This window comes from Aquarana catesbeiana, unplaced genomic scaffold (assembly GCF_042186555.1).
Source record: "Aquarana catesbeiana isolate 2022-GZ unplaced genomic scaffold, ASM4218655v1 unanchor233, whole genome shotgun sequence".
Taxonomy (NCBI): domain Eukaryota; kingdom Metazoa; phylum Chordata; class Amphibia; order Anura; family Ranidae; genus Aquarana; species Aquarana catesbeiana.
Window position 1 is genome coordinate 2,120,594 of NW_027362661.1, and position 24,265 is coordinate 2,144,858.

General features: G+C 48.1%; 2 protein-coding genes across 9 annotated transcripts in view; one reads left to right on the top strand and one right to left on the bottom strand.

Moving 5' to 3' along the window:
* The window catches only part of LOC141121836 (uncharacterized), a 963,509-nt gene that overhangs the window by 879,067 nt on the left and 60,177 nt on the right, over positions 1-24,265 (bottom strand). For 2 of the 7 annotated variants that reach the window (XM_073611558.1, XM_073611554.1), the window contains exons 1-4: positions 20,253-20,333; positions 15,693-15,821; positions 15,358-15,492; positions 15,148-15,271 (exon numbers count right to left, since the gene is read on the bottom strand). The exons of 3 other annotated variants lie outside the window; for them this stretch is intronic. In XM_073611558.1, coding sequence (XP_073467659.1) covers positions 15,148-15,271; positions 15,358-15,492; positions 15,693-15,788 — 355 coding nt within the window. In that variant the 5' untranslated portion in view covers positions 15,789-15,821; positions 20,253-20,333. Of the gene's footprint in view, positions 1-15,147; positions 15,272-15,357; positions 15,493-15,692; positions 15,822-20,252; positions 20,334-24,265 lie in introns of those variants that run through there. 2 more of the 7 variants (XM_073611555.1, XM_073611553.1) reach the window with 1 other exon arrangement.
* Positions 1-24,265, top strand: part of LOC141121865 (uncharacterized) — a 306,769-nt gene that overhangs the window by 44,166 nt on the left and 238,338 nt on the right. The window lies entirely within an intron of this gene.

The window sequence follows — 24,265 nt, forward strand, 5'->3', positions numbered from 1 at the left end:
CTATCCCAAAGGGCAGAGCCATAAACTGGAAATGGCGCCCTCCTACCTCGAAGCGCAGAAACTTCTGATGAGCAGGAAAAACGGGCACATGCAGATATGCATCTCTGATGTCTATTGATGCCAGAAATTCTCCTCCCTGCAGGGTGGGAACTACTGTTCGAATTGATTCCATGCGGAAGGATTGAATCCTTAGGAATCGGTTCAGATCCCTTAAGTCCAAAATGGGCCTGACATCCCCATTTGGCTTTTGGACCGTAAAAAGGTTGGAATAGAAGCCCAATCCCTGGTCCTTTGCGGGAACTATCATAATGACCTCCTGCGACAAAAGTCGCTCTAACGCTAGAAGGAGCGACTGCTTCTTCTCTGGGTCTCTGGGAACATTTGATCTGAGGAACCGAGGAGAAGGGAATTCCTGAAACTCCAGCTTGTACCCTAAGGTTACTGTGGAGACTACCCATCTGTCCTGGAAGTCCTCCTGCCAGAGCTCTGAGAATTGTCGCAGTCTTCCCCCCACTCGAGTGAGCGGGGGCGCCCCCTCATGCAGAGGTCTTAGTGTTTTGCCTAGTAGGCTTCTTTCCCCAGGACTTCTTTTGTCCCTGGGGTTGACTCTTGTCTCTGGACCCCGATGGAGGCGGCCGTCGAGACTGCCTGGAGGCTGAAGCCCCCGGCGCTGGGGAAAGAGTCCGTTTGAAAGAGGGACGCTTACTCTTCTTCTTGACAGGTAAGAGAGTGCTTTTCCCACAAGAGATTCTCTTGATATAGTTATCCAAGTCCTCTCCAAACAACCTTGCACCACGAAATGGAAACCCAGCCAGTAGCTTCTTACATGGTGCTTCGGCTGACCAATTTTTCAACCATAGGATTCTACGTATATGCACCAACCCCAGTGAAAGACGTGAGGTTTGCACGATAGAATCTCTAATGGCGTCAACCACAAAGCATAAGGCCGCTGGAAGTTAGCAAACCCCTGGGCCTGCTGTTCAGGTAAAACTTTGATGACCTGCTTAACATGGTCTCCTAAGTATTGACAGACTCCAATCGCTGCTATTGCAGGTTGGGCCACTGATCCTGCTAAGGAGAAAACATCCTTCAATAGGGATTCCATCCTTTTATCTACAGGATCCCTGAGCATCTGAGCATTGTCTACAGGACAAGTCAGGCTATTATTTATGGAGGAAATGGCGGCATCAATAGCTGGTATTCCCCACATTTTAATAAACTTTTCTTCCATCGGATAAAGTGTTGAAAACTTTCTCGGCGGAAAAAAAGTTTGTCTGGGTGATCCCACTCAGAATAAATAAGCTTTTCAAGTAAAGTATGAACAGGAAAAGCATGTGCTGCTTGGAAAGGTTTCAGTGACCCCAAAGCAGAAGAGGATTCTTTAGCAGTTTCAGGTATGGGCAACTTAAATGTGGAGCGGACCAATCCCGTGAGGATCTGCACTAAGACTTTCTCCTCTTGGGAAGTCGCAGAGGGTCCCTCTCCACCTGAATCCTCCGAAGAGGAATCATCCATCCCATCCCGATCCTCTGAAAGGGATTCATCTCCTTTATCCCAGAGCTCCTCTGTCTGAGGGTCTTGGGGAACAGAGGAAAGCCTAGTGCGTTTTCTTCCACTGAGTGAAGACGTAATCACGGCCATTAATCTTTCCTCTAGACCATTAATGGTTGAGGAAAAAACCTCTTGTGTAATATATACAGGGGCTGAAGTGCCAGAAGCAGGTGTAGCCCCTGACCCCGATGGCTCTCCCTGGCTAGCCGTCCCTGGCCCATCTTTAGGGGGGAAGGATGCTGCCGACAGGGGGCCCTCAGAACCTGAACGAGATCCCCTAGTGTCTCTGGTTCCTGGGGTGCTTGAACCTCTTCTACCCATAGTGCAAAGCAACAAGGTGTGAGGTATACAAATGAACACTGTCCGCTGAGCGATGTAGTCTGGCTAAAAGCCTTGCTACCCAATGCTCAGTCTGGTGTTACTTCAGTAAATGCTGCCTAGGAGAATGCCTGTGTCCCACCTTACATGCGACCGTCAGCTCTGTGTCTCTCAGAAGGCTGAGTGCACCTGTACAGAGTGCCTTTAATAGCCTGCAGCTGGCCTGAGTGGGAGTCTAAACACTCTGTGCTGACATCCCGCCCCCTCCTCTACCGCCCCCCCCCTCGAGTTTTGAAAAAAACGAGCGCTTCCCGCACTGCCGACTCTCCTGTCATGCTCTGGAGAAAAGGCTGGGGATGGGGGGGGGGAAGGAGGGAGACTGGTAACAAGATTTGCCTGAACGGCTATCTTCAGAGATGGTGGCCATTAGGCCACAGAGCCCGGGTGGTATAACCACTTTCTAGACCCCTGTGGCCCCTCTCTAGCCTGGGGGGGAACATTCAAACATGAGAAATCCCCCCATCCACCTTACCTGCTTGCAGCCTGCTTGATACGCTGGGACATACACAGCGATTACAACACCTGAGACAGACATTCAGCATGTGTAGGTTTGTGCTCTTGGCAGCCCCCGGTGGTCACAATAGGCATAGCATGCATTTACCTTAAAGGAGAAAAGCCACTAGAACTCAAAAATTCTGTGGAATCTCCTCTTACCTTATCCAGCCGCAGGGTGCCGTTTACACAGACCCAATCTTCACCTCTCACGGTGGGCTCCGTTTGAAAAAACCGTCAGAGACTGGGGCCCCCATCAGTAGGGGGATCCAACAGTTCTGGGACCGTAAAGCACCTCGCCAGAAATTAGGAAGTTTAAAGCCATTTTCTGATCTGCGGGGTCCAGCTCTCTAAAAAGAGAAGCATTACGGGTAAAACCTCGTTTCTTCGGACACGAGGCCCGGGTACCATTCAATTCGGCCATGAAAAGACACTTTGAATGGATCCGGTTCGCCTGGCTTGCCCCAGTATAGGATCTTAGGATATTCCCTTTGGAGCTCAGCACAGGACATCTTTACACGTCCATCACCTAAGACACTGGCGTAAAAACTGAGGTATCCCTGCAAGGGGGAGGGATTATATAGGGGGTTGAACTTCCTGATAGGGTGTGCCAGTGTCCAATCACCAGTGATACCTATATAACCCATCAGTAATTACTGTGGCTCTGTGTCCCGTGATGTTCGAGAAAGAAAAAATATTACCAAGTGGACTGACTGCATCTTCTGAATTCATGGCCTTTGCCTGCTGTCAGAAACCATGAATCAGAATGAGACAGAAGTACAGTTAATCACACTTGTTTAATAATAATAAAAAGGTAAACGTAGTCAATACATAGCCAGAGTTCAGTAACCAGATCGGGTAGTCAGCCAATGCTAATATCAGAGAGCCAGAGATCAACGTAGTAGTACAGCAAGCAGGATCAGGAGCCAGAAGGGACTTCAGCCGGGCAAGTCTTCAACAGGAGCACAGGAGAGTCTCTGAGATGTGACCAAAGGCGAAGGCAGAGATGAAGTGAGCTGGACGGCTTTAAGTAGCCAGGACTGACGAGCAGATCATCAACAGCTGAGTCACTGTGGAGAGAAAGGAGCTGGCAATTAGCCGACAGCTGAGCAGCCAGCTCAGAGAAGGAAGGGCCTGACACACCCCCTTTCCTGACCTGCCGAGCTGTGTGCTCGAATAAGGCTCTGGTATGGATTTTGGGGGGGACCGCGTGGGGGTTCCACTTAAAATCCATGCCAGATCGAAGGGTCTGGTATGGTCTTGGAGAGGGAACCCATGCCATTTTTTAAAAATTTTTGCATGGGGTTCCCCTTCAAGATCATCAGAACACAAGTCGCATGCCAAAGTCAGATCAGTTAGGACGACGATCCAACTTCAGTGATATTCAATGGGCTGAAGTAGGATCAAAGTCGGACCAAAATAGTGCAGGGAGCATTTTCAAAGTCAGACCAACTTGTGTCTGACCAGTTAAGACGGCTGTCATAGGGAAACATTGATTTTTACAAGTCATGAGCTCCCAATGTCGGAGCGTTTGTCGTACCAGTGTGAACCCAGCCTGAAAGGTCCCAGTATGTTGATTGGCTCACCTGGTAAATAGACAATGTCTCCTCATCAATACAGATGTGTGTGAATTCTTACGTCTCGTTAACATAGACCAGGGCTTTTATTCAACTGTTTTGTGCTGTTAATGAGTACAACAAAGAGAAGACCCTCTGTGTATCTTGCCATAGAATGCTGGCCTGTGTTTGTTAGGTCCAAGGTTTGTCATACAGATACAATTTGGAGAACGATAAGAAGAGTCTTTTCTCGGCTTTAGGTGGGGAAATAACAAAAACCCATTGTCCAGAAACTGCAAGGAAACTTTCCCTTTAGGCTCCATGCACACTGGACGTTAAAGTAAGGTTATAAAAACGCCAGTAGCTTTGCAGTGAGTCTACTTTCCAAAATGGGGTCAATGGGGTTTTGTACTGCCCTTCCATTATAGCACCTCAAGAAATGAGATACGCAGTCAGAAACTAAAAGCAAGTTCCAGAAAATGTACCCTAGTTTGTAGGCGCTATAACTTTTGCGCAAACCAATAAATATACACTTATTGAATTTTTTTTTACCCAAGACATGTGGCTGAATGCATTTTGGCCTAAATGAATGACTAAAATTGAGTTTATTGTATTTTTTTATAACAAAAGGTAGAAAATATCTTTTTTTTTTCAAAATCTTTCGTTTATATCGCAAAAAATAAAAACCACAGACGTGATTAAATACCACCAAAAGAAAGCCCTATTTGTGGGGAAAAAAAGGGCGCATATTTTGTTTGGGTACAGCATTGCATGACCGCGTAATTACCAGTTAAAGCAGGGCAGTGCCAAATTGTAAAAAGTGCTCTGGTCATTAAAGGGGTAAATCCTCCGGGGCTGAAGTGGTTAAGATAGGCTTTTGTCTGCAAGACACTAAAAATTTGTCTTGTCTTCCTGCGGTCTCCCCCTCCCGCATGTGGCGGTTGAACCCATTCTGGTTCGCCACCCTGCTGGACTTGGATGCCGTCCAAAAGGAATGGACACACTTTTTCCACACCAACCTGGACTCAGCGCCCGCCGGGTCGGTGTGTGAGGCTTTCAAACTCCATTTGGTTCTGTCATAAACAGGCACAAAGGCGCATCCAAGCTCGCACTGCAACAGTCTGAAGAGTGGTTGAGCTCCCTCGAACAGGTGTTTCTCACAGACCCCTCGGCAGCCAACGCTTCCCTTGTCGATTGCAATCCAGACTTACTGATCAATTACACTTTGAAAAGTGCATCTTTTTTAGTAAACAACGCATTTTTGAACATGGCGAATGCGCGGGTAAACTGCTCGCTTTTATGGTCCATCTTGACCACAGGCCCCCAGTAGTGGTCCGGCTCTAGTCAGCCTCTGGGGCCGTGATCTTGGACCCTGACTTGGTGGCAGAGGAGTTCAGGCGGTTTTACTCCGACCTATATACATCCACAGCACAACACACACAAACTGAATTGTCCCAGTTCCTCCAGGACATAGACTTCCCCACCCTTACCCACTCCCAAAAGTCCCAACTAGAGGCGCCTATCACCTCAGATTGCATTATCGAGGCGTTGGCACACCTTCCACCCTCTAAGGCACCTGGTTCTGACGGCCTCCCCCTAGAATTTTATACACAGTTTCCAGAAGTCCTCATCCCCAAACTGCAGGCTCTATATACCCACATTTTTGACTCCGCGACCCTCCCGTCATCCATGGGAGAAGCTCTCATTGTTCTCATTCCCAAACCCGGCAAGGACCCCCTCTTTCCAGAGTCCTACCGCCCCATCTCACTTCTACAACTAGATGTAAAAATCTTAGCCAAAATTTTTGCCCTGCAACTCAACAAAGTAATACTCAGCCTGATTCGCCCTGACCAGACCGGGTTCATGCCCAACAAGAACACTGCATTCAACCTTCGCAGGCTCTTTATTAACTTGCAGGCCACACATAACAACACTGGATCCAGGGTAGTGGTGAGCCTGGACGCCGCCAAGGCGTTCGATTCTGTGGAATGGAACTACTTCTGGGAATGCCTCTGCAGGTTTGGTTTCGGCCCTAAATTCCTCAAATGGCTACAACTTCTCTACCAGGCCCCAACTGCCCGGATCCAGGTCAATGGAAGGATTTCCGACTCTTTTACACTATCCAGAGGCACTCGCCAAGGGTGCCCCATATCTCCATTGCTGTAAGCCCTGGCCGTGGAGCCACTGGCTATTGCCATCAGAGCCCACCCCCATATCAAAGGTCTCCGCCTGGGCCAGATGACTGAGATCCTCAGCCTCTATGCGGACGACATGCTTCTCTACTTGGAAGACTCTGGCCCCTCCTTAGTGGCAGGTTTACAACTGATAAAGCAGTTCGGGGAATACTCCGGCCTGCAAATCAATTGGTCTAAATCCCAAATCCTTCCACTGTATGTGGATGTTCCATCGGCGGCCCAGGCTGCACTCCGCTGGTCAGAGCGAGCCAAATCAAGTACCCTGGTGTACACTGCTCGAGAGCCCCCGCAGACTACATAGGTCTGAATCTAGAACCACTCTTTGCCCTCCTCAAAACACAGACCCAAGTTCGGTCCCGAATCCCTCTTGGAGTCATGGGACGTACAAACTTAGTTAAAATGATTCTCCTCCCTAAGCTGCTCTACTTGTTCTGGCATGCCCCCTCTACGTCCCTCCCTGAATCTTTAAATCCATGGAAGCTATTCTTAACACTTTTGTATGGGGCTCCTCCCAGCACATACTTAGCCTTTTGGCTAAGATCAGGTGTAGTATCGACTATAGCCTTTAGGGGTGTCTCTGCTTCACAGCTAGGACATTGAGAACCACTTGTATCTATCCAAGCCATTTGGTCCTTGTGGGGTACCCTCTGCTCAGCCTTGTAGGATCATAATTCAATTCAGCTTCACCTACTTGCTGCTATTGGGTTAGAGGCTTAGCCCCCATAGGGAACGAGATTGCGGTCTTCCCTCCTCCCCCCCACTCTGCATTACTACCTCCGGGCAGTAGATGCTAGAGCCCTTGTAAGGCTGAGGTTGAGGGGGAGGTCAGGCTCGGAGTCGGCCATGATCTCCCCCTCTTCCTCCTCCTCCCCCGCAGACTCTAGGTCCTCCACTACTTGCTCTGGTCCAAGAGATTCTTCGGAAGGGTAAGTGATTGGTGGGAGTTTGTAAAAGTCAAGCTGCGCAGCTTCTTTCAGGCAAGGGGACGCCAGCAAGTGTGTGCCAGGAAGAGGGAACTCAGGAGACTGCAACGTCAGTTGCAGTCCCTGCAGGACCTTCATCACTGCAGCTGGGACGTTAGGCAGGACCTGGAGGACACAAAGAAAAGCCTAAAAGGGCACTTCGAGAAAGAATCCAGGCACATTGTCTTCCGAGAAAGGTGAGAAGTGTAATTCTTTCTTTTTCAGGAAACTTCACTCGGGACACACACCCTTGTCAGAGCTGCGGGACGAGACCGGAACACTCCAGAAGGAGAAGGAGGCTGTGATGCAAGTGGTCAGCGACTACACCAACCTCTACTCCCCGAAAACAACAGACGCACAGGCGGCCGATAACTTCCTGTCAGGTATCTCTAACCAAATTGATCCTGCAGGTGCATGAGCCGTCGACGCCCCCTTGGTGTTGGGGGAGCTGCACTCTGCCGCTACATCCTTTAGGCGGGGCAGGACCCCGGGCTGCGATGGTCTCCCAGTTGAGCTCTATGTAGCATTGTGGGATCTCGTGGGTCCGGACCTGCTCGAGCTGTAAAAGGAGGTGGTGGTGGAGGGCAGAATGCCTCCATCACTGAGGGAGGGGATGTTCATTATTTTGTACAAGCGCAAAGGGGAGAGGTCGGACCTGAAAAATTGGTGTCCGATCTCTCTTCTGAACGTGGACTACAAAATCCTCGCCAAGGTCCTGGCCAACAGGCTGAAGTCTGTCATTGGACAGAACATCCACCCGGATCAGACTTGTGGCATTCCTGGTCGCAGGATTGCGGAAAGCCTTGTGCTTGTCCGGGACACGGTCCAGTACATTCATGGCCGCCGTGTGCATGCGGCCCTGGTCAGTCTTGACCAGGAGAAGGCCTTTGACCTTGTCTCCCACGAGTTTATGTGCAGAGCTCTGTGCAGGTTTGGTCTTGGGGAAATGTTTTGTTCGTATGTGAATGTAATGTATAATGACATTTCTAGTTTGGTGTTGGTAAATGGCTGGAAAACTGACCCCTTTCCAATTTTGTCTGGGGTCAGACAAGGCTGCCCTCTCTCACCTCTGCTTTTTGTTTGTTGTATAGAGCTCTTCGCCCGAAGCATCAGACGGAACCCAAAGATCAGAGGGATCACTGCACCAGAACCGGACAGACGGGAGGTCAAGTGCTCACTGTACATGGACGACGTGAAGGTGTTCTGTGCTGATTGGCGCTCCATCGACACACTCGCCCAGACCTGTGAGGACTTCGGCCAAGCTTCAGGGGCAAAGGTCAACTGCGGGAAGTCAGAGTTCATGCTCTTCGGAAAGTGGTTCCTGCCTTCTTCTGCACCCATTCCTTTCAGCATCAAAGCGGACTTCATCAAAATTCTTGGGGTCTGGTTTGGAGCTAAGGGCGCAGCCCTGAAGTCCTGGGAGGAAAGACTGGCAAAGATGCGACAAAAGTTTGGACTTTGGAGCCTCAGAGAACTCACCATCGAAGGTAAAACACTGGTACTCCGCAGCGAGATTCTCCCCGTGTTGCAGTACCTCGCCCAGGCCTGGCCCCCCTGGGTTAACACCTGCAAGGCCATAACCAGGGCAGTGTTTCACTTCATCTGGAGCTCCAAAATGGACAGAGTGAAGCGGGAAGTTATGTTCAAGGAACCCCTCAAGGGGGGTAAGGGTCTGCCCGACATCGCTACTCTGCTGAGGGTGTGCTTTGCTTGTAACTTTGGTTGACAGAACTGTAGACTCTGGTGGTAACTCCATGTCCCGTTTTTTCCTCTTGCCTTTTTGGAGGTCCCTAGGATGGGACAAATGAGACAGCTCCATCCCCTACAACTGGGACACCCCTTGGTACTACTTGGACACCTTCAAGTTTATTAAGGAGCTGCGGATACATGGAGTGAAGCCCTACTTGTGGAAGCCAAAAACTATCCACAAGTTGATTAGAGCATCGGACATTGTTGAGACTGTTCCAGGCCTCCCTTCAGCCACCTGCAAAGTGGTCTGGAGGAATGTTTCTTCAAAGAGACTCACTTACAGGCACAAAGATCTGGCATGGATGGCAATCCAAGGGGGGTTGCCACTCAGGACATTCATGCATGCCAGAAACCTGTGCAGATACAGGCACTGCCCCTTTTGCATCATCCAGGAGGAAACTGCTTTTCATGTTTTGTGGGAGTGCCCCTTTGCACAGGACCTGTTGAGGGCCTTGGAACCTGAACTGAAGGACTTTGTACCACAGACTGCTATCACACACTTTGGTGTGTTGAACAGACTCTTCTGTGGAACTCATTTACAGGAGGACATTCACAGTGCCTGGCGGGTGCTGTGTTGCTTTAAGGATGCTTTGTGGTGCGCCAGAAAGCACCTCATCCACCAGCGAGAGAGGATGTCCATCAGGGACTGTCGCAGACTGGTCCACAGTCTGCTCAGAGACTATCACTTGATGGACTTCGAGGAGGAAGAGGAGGTCTGAAGATTCCCCTCCCCCCCCCCTTTCCCGACCTGTGTATCCTTTGGCAGTTCAATAAAGCTTCGGGCCTGTGAACTCTTTTCTCCCTCCTCTACCCTAACTCCCCCCCCCCCCCATCACACCGTTGCCCATTTAAATGCTACTAGACAGTATGACCTGACTTTTTGTGACATGTTTTTGAAGTACTTCTTTCAGGGTAATGTGGCGTCATGCATGATGTGATGTTTCGGGGTACCATTACTCTGCGCAACACATCAGGCATCATACCGCAGGATGAATGTAATTTATTTGTATGCTTGGAAATGTATTGTTATGTAGCGTATTTATGCGCTGCGTCGCAGTACAGAGTGGAATGTACCCTGTTGAAGTATTTGTTTTTTTTATATTTTCTTGCAAAATAAAGTATACATTTTCAATCCTCCCAGCACAAACTCTCCTGGCGAACTCTGAAATGTCCTGTTCATCTGGGTGGCACTGCCCTACCTGACCTTACCCTCTACTATATTGTTTCTCAATTGTCCCATTTCTACTACTACAACCAAATTGACAGAGGCCGATACTCTACCCTGGTGTGCTCTCCCTCCACCGGCTCGGTCGCCCACCCATTCCAGGTCCTCATGCGTGGCACCTATGGGCCCTCGGACACCAGAAGCAACATGTTGTTTCATCACTGTAATGTCTGGCACCTTGCCATGGCCATTACCAAGGCCCCTACATTTCACACTCACACACCTCTGTGGGGCAACTCTCAACTTCCTGAACTGCTCACAGTCCCTGACCAAAACCTCTGGACGGCCAAAGGAATACTGTTTCTCTCACATTTTCTGGATGGCGGCACGGTCAGGTCATTCCAGGCCATCAAAGGACAAATTTGGCCTATCCAACCAAATGCTATTACGCTACCTCCAGCTTCGACACGCCCTCAACTCCCATTTTGGAGAATCCGTCCCCAGGCTTGGGTTGCTGCTCCTGGTTGAAGTTCTTCGCGGTCAGGACCCTAAGGGGCTGATCTCCTCTTTTTACAACCACCTCATGCTGCCTTCGGCCACTTCACAGGCGTACCAGCTGAAGTCCAAATGGGAGGCGGACCTGGGGGCTGTGGAGGATGGAGACTGGGAGGATGCATTGGCCGCCTCTAAGACAGTATCCCCTTAATTGTCGGACCGACTTACACACTTATACATCCTGCATAGGTCCTACCTCACCCCGACTCGCCTATCCAAGTTCAAATCCGACTATAGTCTGGCCTACCCCAAGTGCGGGGATCCCAAGGGCACATTTTATCACCTGCCTGCCCACGACTCCAGGAATACTGGTCACAAGTGGTTAAGTTCCTCCACGATCGCATGGGCTCTCCTCTATCCCTGTGCCCCCGCCAATGCTTACTTGGCATCCTCTCTGTCTCTGAAGAGGTACCTTAACATATTCCTACATATTCCTAATCCTGTTCCTTGCCAAAATAGCTCGTACCTGGATCAAAGTGACCCCTCCTACCATTCAGCAATGGATAGGGGCAGTGAACGCCACCCTCCCCTATAAAAAGGTGTTGTACTTGCACAGAGGTTGCCCAACCAAATACAATAAAATTTGGGATAGGTTGATACCCGGTTGATTGTAATCCCTAGATGAGGCACACCCTCCAATGTGGCTCACGCATTTGCTTGTTGCCCCTTATTCTGACTGTTACTATGCACTAGAGTACAGTGTTATATGCTCCCTGCTAACCTAATGTCTTTATGGGAAAAAAAATAAAATACGTGCTACCTCTTCACATGGACACATTGGTCCTAGTGGTCGGGTTCTCAGGAATGCTCTAATTAATGTGGACTGTGACACGCATCACTTCTCTGTAGGTTATGTCAAATGTGTTACCCTCTTGTTTAGTGCCTGTTGCACTTGTTACTTGTGTATGTATCCTTTTTTCTTTATGCTCAATAAACTTCCTTTTGATAAAAAAAAAATGTACGAATGAATGGGAAAACCACGTTTTATACATGGATTCTGAGTAAATACATACGGTTTGCAGATGGAGCTATGGTTGGTGGAAGGAAGTAGGGAAGTACGAGTAAATGGGATAATTATGCACTATAAATTAAAAAATGCATATTTAGAATTTCCTCCTTTGGGGAAGTGGGTGGGGAATGGATGGAAGGGGGAAATTTTTTTTACTATTATTATTATCTGTATGTAAATGAAAAACGTTTCAATAAAAGAAAAAGGCAGAGAGATTATATATTCCTTCATTTAATTCTCTCTTCTTCGTTTTATACACACACAATTTTTATCTCAACAACATAACTACACATTTTGACTTTGTTTTATATTCTGTATTATATTATTTTTCTTGTAATCTTACGCTATTTTATTATTAAATCTATTTAGAATTTTTGCTCGAAAACTTGAAGGACTTTTTCTATTTGAGCGAATCTCAAAAATAAAAAGGTATTTCTGTTAGTTAAAGCGGAGTTATATATATCTATATATATACCGTATTTATCGGCGTATAACACCCACTTTTTTCCCCTTAAAATCAGGGGAAAATCGCAGGTGCGTGTTATATCCCCTGCGATCCCGAGCTGTCACAACTTAAAAATCGCCGACCGCGATTTGAAAATGGCGCCGCCGGCGCCAAAATACACAGAGCCGGTCCTCGGCTCTCGTTCACTTTCGGCTCCACTCGTAGTCCCGAGCGGAGCTATCCGAAACTACTCGGATAGGTTCGGATAGCTCCGCTCGGGACTACGAGTGGAGCCGAAAGTGAACGAGAGCCGCCGGGAAGAGCCGAGGACCGGCTCTGTGTATTTCGGCGCCGGCGGCGCCATTTTCAAATCGCGGTCGGCGATTTTGAAGCCCAGGATGGCAGGGACAGAGGATCGAAGGCTGCACTGGGGAAGGCTGCACTGGGGAAGGCTGCACTGACAAGGCTGCACTGACATGGCTGCACTGGGGAAGGCTGAACTGACAAGGCTGCACTGAGAAGGCTGCAATGATGGGCATTTAAATGTAAGTTTTTTTCCCTTCAACTTCCCTCCTAAAAGTTTTTTTTTCCTTAAAATTCCCTCCTAAATTGGGGTGCGTGTTATACGCCGATAAATACTGTATATATATAGATATATCTATATCTATATATATATAGATATAGATATATATATCTATATCTATATATATATTTTTTTTTAAACCTTTTACAAGCATTTAAAAAGGTGTTTTAACACTCACGTCTTCTGTTTTATTTCTCCCCCGATGTCCGGTTTCATCTGTTTAAATAACTTTGATCTTGGTGTTCTGTTCGTTCTCATTTTGCTTGTGGGCATGTGAAGCCCACAAGCATCCTGTTCCGGGATACGGTGCTGCTGCTCGACCAGCATGCCCCGCCAGTTCTCGCGCATGCGCAGTAATGCGCCATGGTGGCGCTGTAAAGTATACAGGTTGCCATAACAACGGGCAGCGTTGTCGGAAGTGCCCACCCCGTTGTTATGGCAACCTAGCCCTCGGTGCAGCCCACTGACTCCTGGGAAATGATGACACACATCTTCCAGGAGCAGTAGCGAGCGGAGGCGCCAAGGGAAGTGATGTCAGGAGCTGAGCTGATGAAGGAGGCAGATTTCGATCGACCACATAGCAACAGGCATAAAAATGTAAGTAAAAAAAAAAAATTTCTCCAAATGTTTTTTTTTTTTAATTTATTTCATGCACATTAATTTTTTTTTCTGGGTGAAACTCCACTTTAAGGAATATAAAAAAAAAATCAGTTGTATAAAAGAGAGTGCTTCTTCCCCACGAGAGCTGTGATGTGTGCTGATAAAATCATATAGAACACAATTCCCACACTCAAGGCACTAATACACCTCGAGGGTTGTGTGGGAACCCTGATGTATAGACAGACAGAACTTCAGTGAGGAACAATTTCCTCACTCAGGACAGGAATACGGCTTCTCCCCGGTGTGAGATCTCTGATGTCTGTAAAGACTGGACTTTCGTGAAAAACATTTCCTGCACTCAGGACAGGAAAACAGCTACTCCCCATGTGAGATCTTTGATGTTTGGAAAGATTGGACTTTACTGAAAAACATTTCCCGCACTCAGAACAGGAATACGGCTTCTCCCCTGTGTGAGATCTCTGATGTATGTAAAGATTGAACTTCTCTGAAAAACATTTCCCGCACTCAGGACAGGAATACAGCTTCTCCCCCGTGTGAGATCTCTGATGTTTGGAAAGACCGGACTTTACTGAAAAACATTTCCCGCACTCAGGACAGGAATACGGCTTTTCTCCTGTGTGAGATCTCTGATGTGTGTAAAGATTGGACTTCTCTAAAAAACATTTCCCACACTCAGGACAGGAATACGGCTTCTCCCCCGTGTGAGATCTCTGATGTTTGGAAAGGCTGGACTTCACTGAAAAACATTTCCCGCACTCAGGACAGGAATATGGCTTCTCCCCTGTGTGAGATCTCTGATGTTTGGAAAGACTGGACTTCACTGAAAAACATTTCCAGCACTCAGGACAGGAATACGGCTTTTCTCCTGTGTGAGATCTTTTATGCACATTAAGATCAGATTTTAAATGGAAACCCTTCCCGCACTCAGTACAGGAAAACCTCTTATCTGTTAGAAGGACGGCACCGTCCCTCACAGTCTGAGGTTCCTCAGGATAAGAGGAATACGATGGTCCATCTACACTGTGTGGTGCCGGATGGATATTTGAGGTAGTCGGGTTTTCTCCTGGACTATACTGTGTGATGTCCTCATCTTCTACTTTACAGTCTGGGGACAAAGTGAGACAATCCTCTGAGGTTTTCCTCATCTTCCGTCCTACTAAAATAGAAATAAAAAGATTATTACTAGACATGAACAGATTGGTTCCCCTAAACCAGGACTCCGCCCACATCAGGCAGCTTTGTCTCTGAGGATCTTACAATTCCACCCTCAAGATAACTAGTAAATGGGTCCTCTGATCTCCTACCAGTTCATTTCTTTATTCATGGACCTTAGAGAGTGAGGAAACAACGAGAACTATCTTTTATAGGAGTGACAGTGATGAGGGGATTATAGGACGAGTGTCCCCACCCCCTCTATCACTCATTATCATCTTCCCAACATAAGAAGTCCTGCACTTCCTATTTAGTCCATGATTTAGTCATGAATAACAGCGGGGCTGAGCCCCACCAGAGGTCAGAGCGTGAGGATGGGGGGAGATGGGGGGAGAACAACCAAGATGAAGAATGGACTGATCCTGAAGACCACCATCATTGGGTTATTGACTCCTCCCTCATTATCACTTTCTGTTTAAGGTTCAAATGTTTGAGGATGTTATCACATTATTATCAATGTGTAAAATCAATGTGCTCCAATCAAATCATCAGATATAAAATGTCCAGCTGGTAGAAATATGTGTAACAAAAGAGAGATAGGATAGATAGGACAGATAGGACTATATAGTATACACACTGACTGAATACATTGTTTCTATGTATTTATCAGATGAAGGGGGATCTAGGTGGACCCTCCGTACTGCTCTCTCCTTTACAATAAAGTCTCCTCTTACCCGGTGATGTGAGGGGCGGCTGATTCTCCATCATGACGTCCTTGTAGAGATCCTTGTGTCCTTCTAAATACTCCCACTCCTCCATGGAGAAATAGACAGTGACATCCTGACACCTTATAGGAACCTGACACACACAATGATACAGTCACCATCCAGACACATCCCTTGTCTGTTACTGGATAATGTCCCAGAATTCCCGGCACCGCTCACCTCTCCTGCCAGCAGCTCCATCATCTTCTTGGTGACTTCTAGAATCTTCTGCATGTTGTGTCTCTCAGGTTTTAGGGAGTCACATGGAGGCACTGTGATGGTCATATGATCACCTGACTTCACAAGAGGAAATCTCTGTATTGGAAAACCATTAGGAATATCATGTTAGAGTCCCAGAATCCTCCTCACCTCTCCGGTCAGGTCTGTGTTTTAATAATAGAGATAAGAGTGATGTCATGTGATCTCCCAGAATCCTCCTCACCTCTCCCGTCAGGTCTGTGTTTTATTAATAGAGATAAGAGTGATGTCATGTGACCTCCCAGAATCCTCCTCACCTCTCCGGTCAGCAGGTAGATGATCTCCAGGGTGAAGTTTAGTATCTTCTCAGTCATGTGACTTCGTTCCTCCTCCATCCTCATTGGTGCTGTCATTTGACCTATACAGGTCTCCTTATAGACAGATAACTTTGGGAAATGAAAGTAAAAATTATTTGGATGGTATTGGTCACACAATAATAGGATATCGATGTGGGGTGGGGGGGGGGGGGATAGGAGGGTTGCTGTACATTTAAGAACTACTGCCTTCATGCCCCTCTATAAATGTCCCCGTCTATTTTTTGTCCCCCACAGATCTTCCCTCAGCCCCACTAACCTCTCAGAGTTGTCCAGCCCTATTACTTCCTAAGAGACCCCCAAAGTCCTTCAAACCCTCAGAGGTTTGCAGAGTCCTTTAGTCCCACTACCTCTTCAGAGACCCTACTTTACTCAGAACCAGTGGCGGAACTACTGTGGTCGCAAAGGCCACACCTGCCACCGAGCCCTGGCATTCCGCCAACACAGGGAGGGCACCAAGACAGCAGGAAAGGGTCCTGCTGTCAGAGTAAAGACTCCCAGGATGAGTGGAGGCTTCCCCAGTGATTGCCAAGTAGGATTGCTGAGAAGAGGGTGTGAAGTACATTCAGCCTTTGCAGAGCCCCCTTGCTGTCCCTGATCTGCCCCCAACGTGGGCACAGCACTCTCCAACATCAGCCAAATTTTCTCCCGACTCCTCCTCCCCAGACGCAAGCTTGAAGTTCTACATACTGAGAGGGCTCTGTGCCGGCTCTAAGGGACCATTCACTGATGCCAGCTACAGGGTCCAGAGCATGGCGAGTGCTTGTATGGGGTGTGGGGGTCCTCAGTGTGTGCGTGGAGCCCTTGAGATGTGTGGGTGGCAGGATCCTCTCTCTGCACATCTCCAAATCCTCTCCTACCTCTGCCAGCTGCTTTCTGGAGTTTCTGCTTAGCCTTCTGCCCCCCATCTCTTCTCTTGTCCTCCCAACACCTGGGTTCCCCTTCCAGGGCTTCCCATATTATTTCCCCTTCATCTGCCCCTCCCATTCCTATCTATCCTCCCCATCTCATCACTCTGTCATCCCTGCCCATACCCCTGGCACACCAGTTGAGCCACCCTTCCCCCCATTCCTGTACCTCATCCCACCCTTTGCCATCACTTGGAAACTTCAGTGGCTGCATTGTGCCAGATATGAGGTAACAGAGAGCAAAGCACCTCGCTGGGCTCTGCGGGAAGTGATTGGTAGAGGTGAGCCCAGTGTGTGCAATCAGCGGAGGTAAGCCCTGTGTGTGCAATCTGTGGAGGTGAGACCTGTGCGTGCAATTGGCAGAGGTGAGCCCTGTGCGTGCGATTGGCAGAGATGAGCCCTGTGCGTGTAATCAGCGGAGGTGAGCCCTGTGCGTGTAATCAGCAGAGGTGAGCCCTGTGCGTGTAATCAGCAGAGGTGAGCCCTGTGCGTGTAATCAGCAGAGGTGAGCCCTGTGCGTGTAATCAGCAGAGGTGAGCCCTGTGCGTGTAATCAGCGGAGGTGAGCCCTGTGCGTGTAATCAGCGGAGGTGAGCCCTGTGCGTGTAATCAGCGGAGGTGAGCCCTGTGCGTGTAATCAGCGGAGGTGAGCCCTGTGCGTGTAATCAGCGGAGGTGAGCCCTGTGCGTCTAATCAGCGGAGGTGAGCCCTGTGCGTCTAATCAGCGGAGGTGAGCCCTGTGCGTCTAATCAGCGGAGGTGAGCCCTGTGCGTCTAATCAGCGGAGGTGAGCCCTGTGCGTCTAATCAGCGGAGGTGAGCCCTGTGCGTCTAATCAGCGGAGGTGAGCCCTGTGCGTCTAATCAGCGGAGGTGAGCCCTGTGCGTCTAATCAGCGGAGGTGAGCCCTGTGCGTGTAATCAGCGGAGGTGAGCCCTGTGCGTGTAATCAGCGGAGGTGAGCCCTGTGCGTGTAATCAGCGGAGGTGAGCCCTGTGCGTGTAATCAGCGGAGGTGAGCCCTGTGCGTGTAATCAGCGGAGGTGAGCCCTGTGCGTGTAATCAGCGGAGGTGAGCCCTGTGCGTGTAATCAGCGGAGGTGAGCCCTGTGCGTGTAATCAGCGGAGGTGAGCCCTGTGCGTGTAATCAGCGGAGGTGAGCCCTGTGCGTGTAATCAGCGGAGGTGAGCCCTGTGCGTGTAATCAGCGGAGGTGAGCCCTGTGCGTGTGATCAGCGGAGGTGAGCTCTGTGCTCGAGATCAGTGGGAAGGGTCCTGGGACCGCTGGAAAGGGCCATGGGACCAGTGGGTCAGGGGGGTCCTTCATGGTTTCTTTCACCGGGGCCCTGAGGCTGGGTTCACACCTATGCGAATTGGATGCGGGTTTCTCCGCATCCAATTCGCATGACGGGAGAATGTGATCGGCTCTCTATGGAGCTGGGTCACATATATCCGAGGTGGCTGCGGAGCAGCTAGCACAGAAACGCTGTGCATCTTTGGCTCAGTTTCAGGGCCAAATTCAGGCAAAGATTGGTCCCTGATTCATCCCTGAAATGAAGAACAGGGATGCACAGTGTTCCTGTGCGATCCGCGGCCGTCTGCAGTGTGAACCCAGCCTGAAGGTTCTAGTTACTTCTCTGCTCAGAGCCTCAGTATTTTCGCCCCTCTGACACCAATGCTGGAACCAGCAATGTAAGGGGCTCTATGCTCCATACTCCTCACCCCTGCACTCCATCATTGTGTTGGCTGCATATTGTAATGATTGCCCATTGGCTGCCTGTGTAGTGTAATAATTGCCCTTTGAAGGCCATGTATGGTCAGGATGGTCATTGTCTTGTCTATTTATTGTCAGTGCTGTTTGTTTAGAGGAACATATTACTAGAATTTATCTCCAAAATGAAGGGAATGTTCCGGCCCCATAAATGGGGAAATGTTCTGACCCTGAAGGGGTTAATCTACAAATAATAAATGTTCGGGCAGCGCTTGCACTATGAGCAAAATATCTGAATCCACAACATGATAGTCCCAATAAAACTTTCTGATAACAAAGTGTCAGACAACTCCTGGGGTAACCTGGAAGAACTTACTCAGAAACCCCCCAGCTGTAGATGACTAGGTGTGCTGGGCCCTGTAGTCCCACAGAGTTTGTGGTGCCTGTGAACCAATAGACACCTCTATAGCAATAAATGGGGAATATCTGCATAAGGAGCAGAAGAGCTAATCCACTGCCAGAGTCCCAACCGCAGACACTCCGGTGGATGGCGGGCCGGATACCACTTAGATGTAACCAGAGAGGGCACCTCACCTAACCTGGCAACATCCGACGTGTTTGGATTGGAGAACACCAATCTATGTCCAGGAGGGCTATTGGCAGGTGAAGAGGTCCTAAAATGCACTCCTACACCCCCCCCCCCAGATTCCTTAATCATTTATAGCCCCCAGAATTACATCTTCTATATCACCAAATATCACTAAATTCATACAAAACAACTTTATATAATCATCAATAACTGTTAAAATTATATAAAAAATACTAAAAAAAGGCATAAAACAGATGAATCAAAAGCAAACAATTCAATATCAATATTCAGTCCAGCCAGAACAATTGTACTGAGCTGAAAAATCAATTTTGATTTCCATCTGGACGTCTTTTTTGATCCCCCCCCAAAATCCAGTCTCTTTTTAAAGCGGAGTTCCACACAAAAATGGAACTTCCGCTTTTCGGAACCCTCCCCCCCTCCGGTGTCACATTTGGCACCTTTCAGGGGGGAGGGGGGTTCAGATACCTGTCAAAGACAGGTATTTGCACCCACTTCCGGCATAGACTCCCATGGGAGTCTATGCTTCTTCCTGTCCCGACCGCGCTGTCTGCTGGGAACACACAGCTCCCAGCAGAGAGCGGGGACCACTAGGGACGCGCAGCGCGACTCACGCATGCGCAGTAGGGAACCGGGAAGTGAAGCCGCAACGCTTCACTTCCTGATTCCCTCACCTAGGATGGCGGCGGCAGCTGCCGAGAACCGAGCGGGTTCTCGACGTCCCCTGCCGACATCGCTGGACCCCGGGACAGGTAAGTGGCCATGTATTAAAAGTCACCAGCTGCAGTATTTGTAGCTGCTGGCTTTTAATATTTTTTTTTTTGGCGGTGTGGGTGAACCCCCGCTTTAACTCCTATTGTGAGATTCATCATGTAAAATGTTTCAGAAATCTTCCCTAATCCCAACCTTTAATTATCATTTCATTCCCCCCACATACAATGTCTGGAACCGACATTTACTGACATCAATAACTCCCCTCGTGGTACAGACCATAAATTTCCTCATTATTATTATTCAGGATTTATATAGCACCAACAGTTTACGCAGCGCTTTACAATATAAAAGGGAGACGATACAGTTATAATACAATAAAAAAACAAGAGGGCCCTGCTCAAAAGAGCTTACAATCCCTCATTGTAATATACGGGGTTATTCTACATTTCCACACTATATATGTGTGTATCATCATCTGCTGGAGATAAAAGACATCACAGTGACTATGGAGGAAGAGGACGGACATGACGGGGGGGTTACTGGGTGTAAATAGAAAATAAGATCTTATTACCTCCTCTACTGCTTCTTCCAACAATGTCTTCTCTCTACTTCCTGCCACATCACTTCCTTTCTGTACCAGACATCACTTCCTGTCTATTTTCTATAGAGACTTCCTGTCTGGGTAGAAATGAGATCACCACCTTGTGGAGTTCAGAGGAACTGCAGCCCCAAGAAATGTCTCATGGTAACCATTCCTTTAACCACCTCAATACGTGGCGCTTTTAACCCCCTTACATATACCTCCCAACTGTCCCTGATTTGGAGCAATGTCCCTCTGTCCCTCTTTCCTCCTCATTTGTCCCTCATTTTGGTCTGATCTATATAGTTGTATATACAATGCACTTTTTATCTATCTTAAAGTGTTTCCCAGTGCTAAACCTTTCATCAAATAAAGGAATAGTAGTGGTAAAAAAGCACTTGTGGGTTTTACCAATCTTGTTTTTTTGTACAATTCTCCTTTAAGGGGGCGTGGCAAGGGGTGTGTCCTATGCCTGCATACTTTTGCTGATAGGTGTCCCTCATTCCCATCTCAAAAAGTTGGGAGGTATGCCCTTACATACAACATTTTACCCATCAGTGTTGCCAACCTCCCGCAGAATTTTTTGCTGACAAAACATGGACAATTTACTGACTGAGCACATTTTTTTTACTGACAACCTGAAAAATGACAGAACTTCTAATAAAAATGAAGACAACCGATATTTAAACAGTAGGAGGTTTATGCCACTGGTGCATGCTGGGGGAGGGTATAAATATTTGGGACAGTCCATGTGCTCGCTCTCTTCCCCTGGCCCAACAGCCTGTTTTGGGGCCTAACGTGCTGAAATTATCCTGAAGCTGTCCTGGCTAGTCTGGAGGAAGCTGTGCCAAGGAGGAGACCCGGGAAGGGGGGGGGGCCCTTGCTGGAGAGCCAGGAAGAAAGCCGGTCTCTTAGAAGGGCCTAGTGACTCACTTGAAGAGTGCAGTTAAATTTTAGGGATGTGCTTATAGTGTTGCCAGTTTGGCTTAAAGGTTCTGACACTGTGAGACTAGACATTGATCTGGAGAGTCTTTAAGTGATCTGCTATGAAATCTGAGACCCCCAACCCCCCTAACCCTCGCCTCCTGAACCGATCTGCAATAACACTTCAAAAAGACAAATGTTCCCGGCGCCCAATATCCTTTCTTGGTCACCGTATTTTAGCCATGCACTAAGCCCTGGGGTGAAATACTGGACCGCCCCTTACCCACTTTTGGGGTGCCAGAGGGGTAATATATTTATATTGCACATTACATAGTCCTGACCCCTGCACTATATTCTCTATATTGTATATTACATACTCCTGACCCCTGCACTATATACTCTATGTTGTACATTTCATAGTCCTGACCTTTGCACTATATACTCTATGTTGTACATTACATACTCCTGACCCCTGCATTATATAATCTATGTTGTACATTACATAGTCCTGACCCCTGCACTATATTCTCGATGTTGTACATTACATACTCCTGACCCCTGCACTATATACTCTATGTTGTACATTACATAGTCCTGACTCCTGCACTATGTACTCTATGTCAGGGCTCAAAATTTCAAGTCCTGAGTCACTAGCTAGGCCTTAAGAGTTACTCGCCACCAGTTGCCCCACCCAACCCCTCCCCTGCCCTGCCCCGCCCTGCCCCTAAGTCTGCCCCTAAACATGCCCTTGTAAATTATCTCATGTAATTACACTGTTAAATGTTTTATGCAGAATGAAGTTCCAAAAAGAAATATTAACAACAACTTTAACAATATTAACATAAAGCATATCAGTACCCATCAGTGCAGCCTCATCAGTGCTCACCAGTGCAGCCTCACTGTGCCCATCAAATGCAGCTTTACAGTGCCCATGAATGCAGCCTCTCTGTGCCCATCAAATGCAGCTTTACGGTGCCCATGAATGCAGCCTCACTGTGCCCATCAATGCACTCTCACTGTGCCCATCAATGCAGCCTCACTGTGCCCATTATAGCAGCCTCACTGTGCCTATCATTGCAGCCTCACTGTGCCCATGAATGCAGCCTCACTGTGCCCATCAATGCAGTCTCACTGCTCCCATGAATGCAGCCTCACTGTGCCCCTTTAATGCAGCTTTACTGTGCCCATTGATGCAGCCTTACTGTGCCATAAATGCAGCTTCACTGCCCATGAATGCAGCCTCACTGAGCCCATAATTGCAGCCCACTGCCCGTGAATGCAGCTCACTGTGCCCATAAATGCAGCCTCACTGTGCCCATAAATTCAGCCTCACTGCCCATTAATGCAGCCTCACTGTGCCCATGAATGCAGCTTCACTGCCCATGAATGCAGCTCACTGTGCCCATAAATTCAGCCTCACTGACTATCAATGGAGCTCACTGTGTCCATAAATGCAGCCTCACTGTGCCCATAAATTCAGCCTCACTGCCCATGAATGCAGTCTCACTGCCCGTGAATGAAGCCTCACTGCCCATCAATGCAACTCACTGTGCCCATCAATAGAGACTCACCATATATGATGGATCACACACACAGCGGGCATCTCTCGCTGTGTGTCACAGAGCTGGGTCTGTGTTCGGCGGCCCTGTAACAAGCTCCCGCCCCCCTAGACCGCCTTGTGTTAAAAGCGGAACACTGATTCAATCAGTGTTCCATCTACTATCACACGAGCTGGTCTGGAGGGGCAGGACATTTGTTACAGCGCCGCTGAAAACAGACCCAGCTCCGTGACACACAGGGGGCATCTCCATGATACTCAAGAGGAGAAGGAGGAGAGAGAGAGGAAGGGGAACGCTGCAGCCTCAGTTTAAAGCAGCTCCAGGGCAGTCCGGCCCTGCCACTCTGTGTTCTCCGGCTGACAGTTTCCTGATCATTTTTTACAGGACATCAGAGCGGCGGGGGCCAGGGAACCCGCTCTGATGGCCGCACCGCTTCTGTCAGAAACAAGCAGCCAGGAAACTGTCAGCCTAGTCTGCCCCTGCTCCTGGTCCGCAAAATGTGAGGCCTGTGGAATTTTTGAGGGTTGCTTTATATTGTACATTACATACTCCAGACCCCTGCACTATATACGCTATATTGTACATTGCATACTCCTGACCCCTGCACTATATACTCTATGTTGTACATTACATACTCCTGACCCCCGCACTATATACTTCATGTTGTACATTACACACTCCTGACCCCTGTACTATATACTCTATGTTGTAGATTGCATAGTCCTGACCCCTGCACTATATGCTCTATATTGTACATTACATACTCCTGACCCCTCAGCCAATCCCCAGACGACGTCCTATCGTGATGAAATGCGTAGGATGGAGCCTGTGACGCTGACGTCATTACGTTTTTCCTTTGTGATTGATGGGATACACACAGTAAGCGGGAGGAAGTTCGTGGAGACACCGCGATCCTTACTTTTTGCTACATGCTTTTAACGGATGGAGATTTCTGTAAGTGCAACCTTTATAGCTCAATAAACCACTTTGTGTTGCAATTTTACACTATGGGAGCATATTTTGCTTTTGTCTTTTGAGTACCACGATTTCAACTGTGGATATCAGCATAGGTTTGTGGGTGACCTGATAATTTCCCAAATGCCTGGTGAGACCACTGTTATGGTGGTCATCTCGAGCTGGTAAGGAGCCTCATATCTCACTTGGGTGTAAATATCTCTGGATGTTGGACTCACTTGTATCACATTCCCTTTGGATTATATTCACATTGGATTTTAATTCACATTGCATATGGACTTATCAGTTTTGCACTACCTGCTATCGGGACTTTATTTGCACATTTAATTTGTATGCATTTTCCTTTGTGTTTTGACACTTATATTATTCACATTTTTTAGAATTATTAACTCCTTTTTTTATATGGTAAGACATCTGCTTTAGTCTTTTATGGGAGACCTGTTTTTCACCAAACATCCCATCGAATCTATTGTTGTGTCAATTTTTGGTGGGTTATCACTTTTTAAGTTTTGTTTTTGGTGTGCATATATTTCATATATATATATA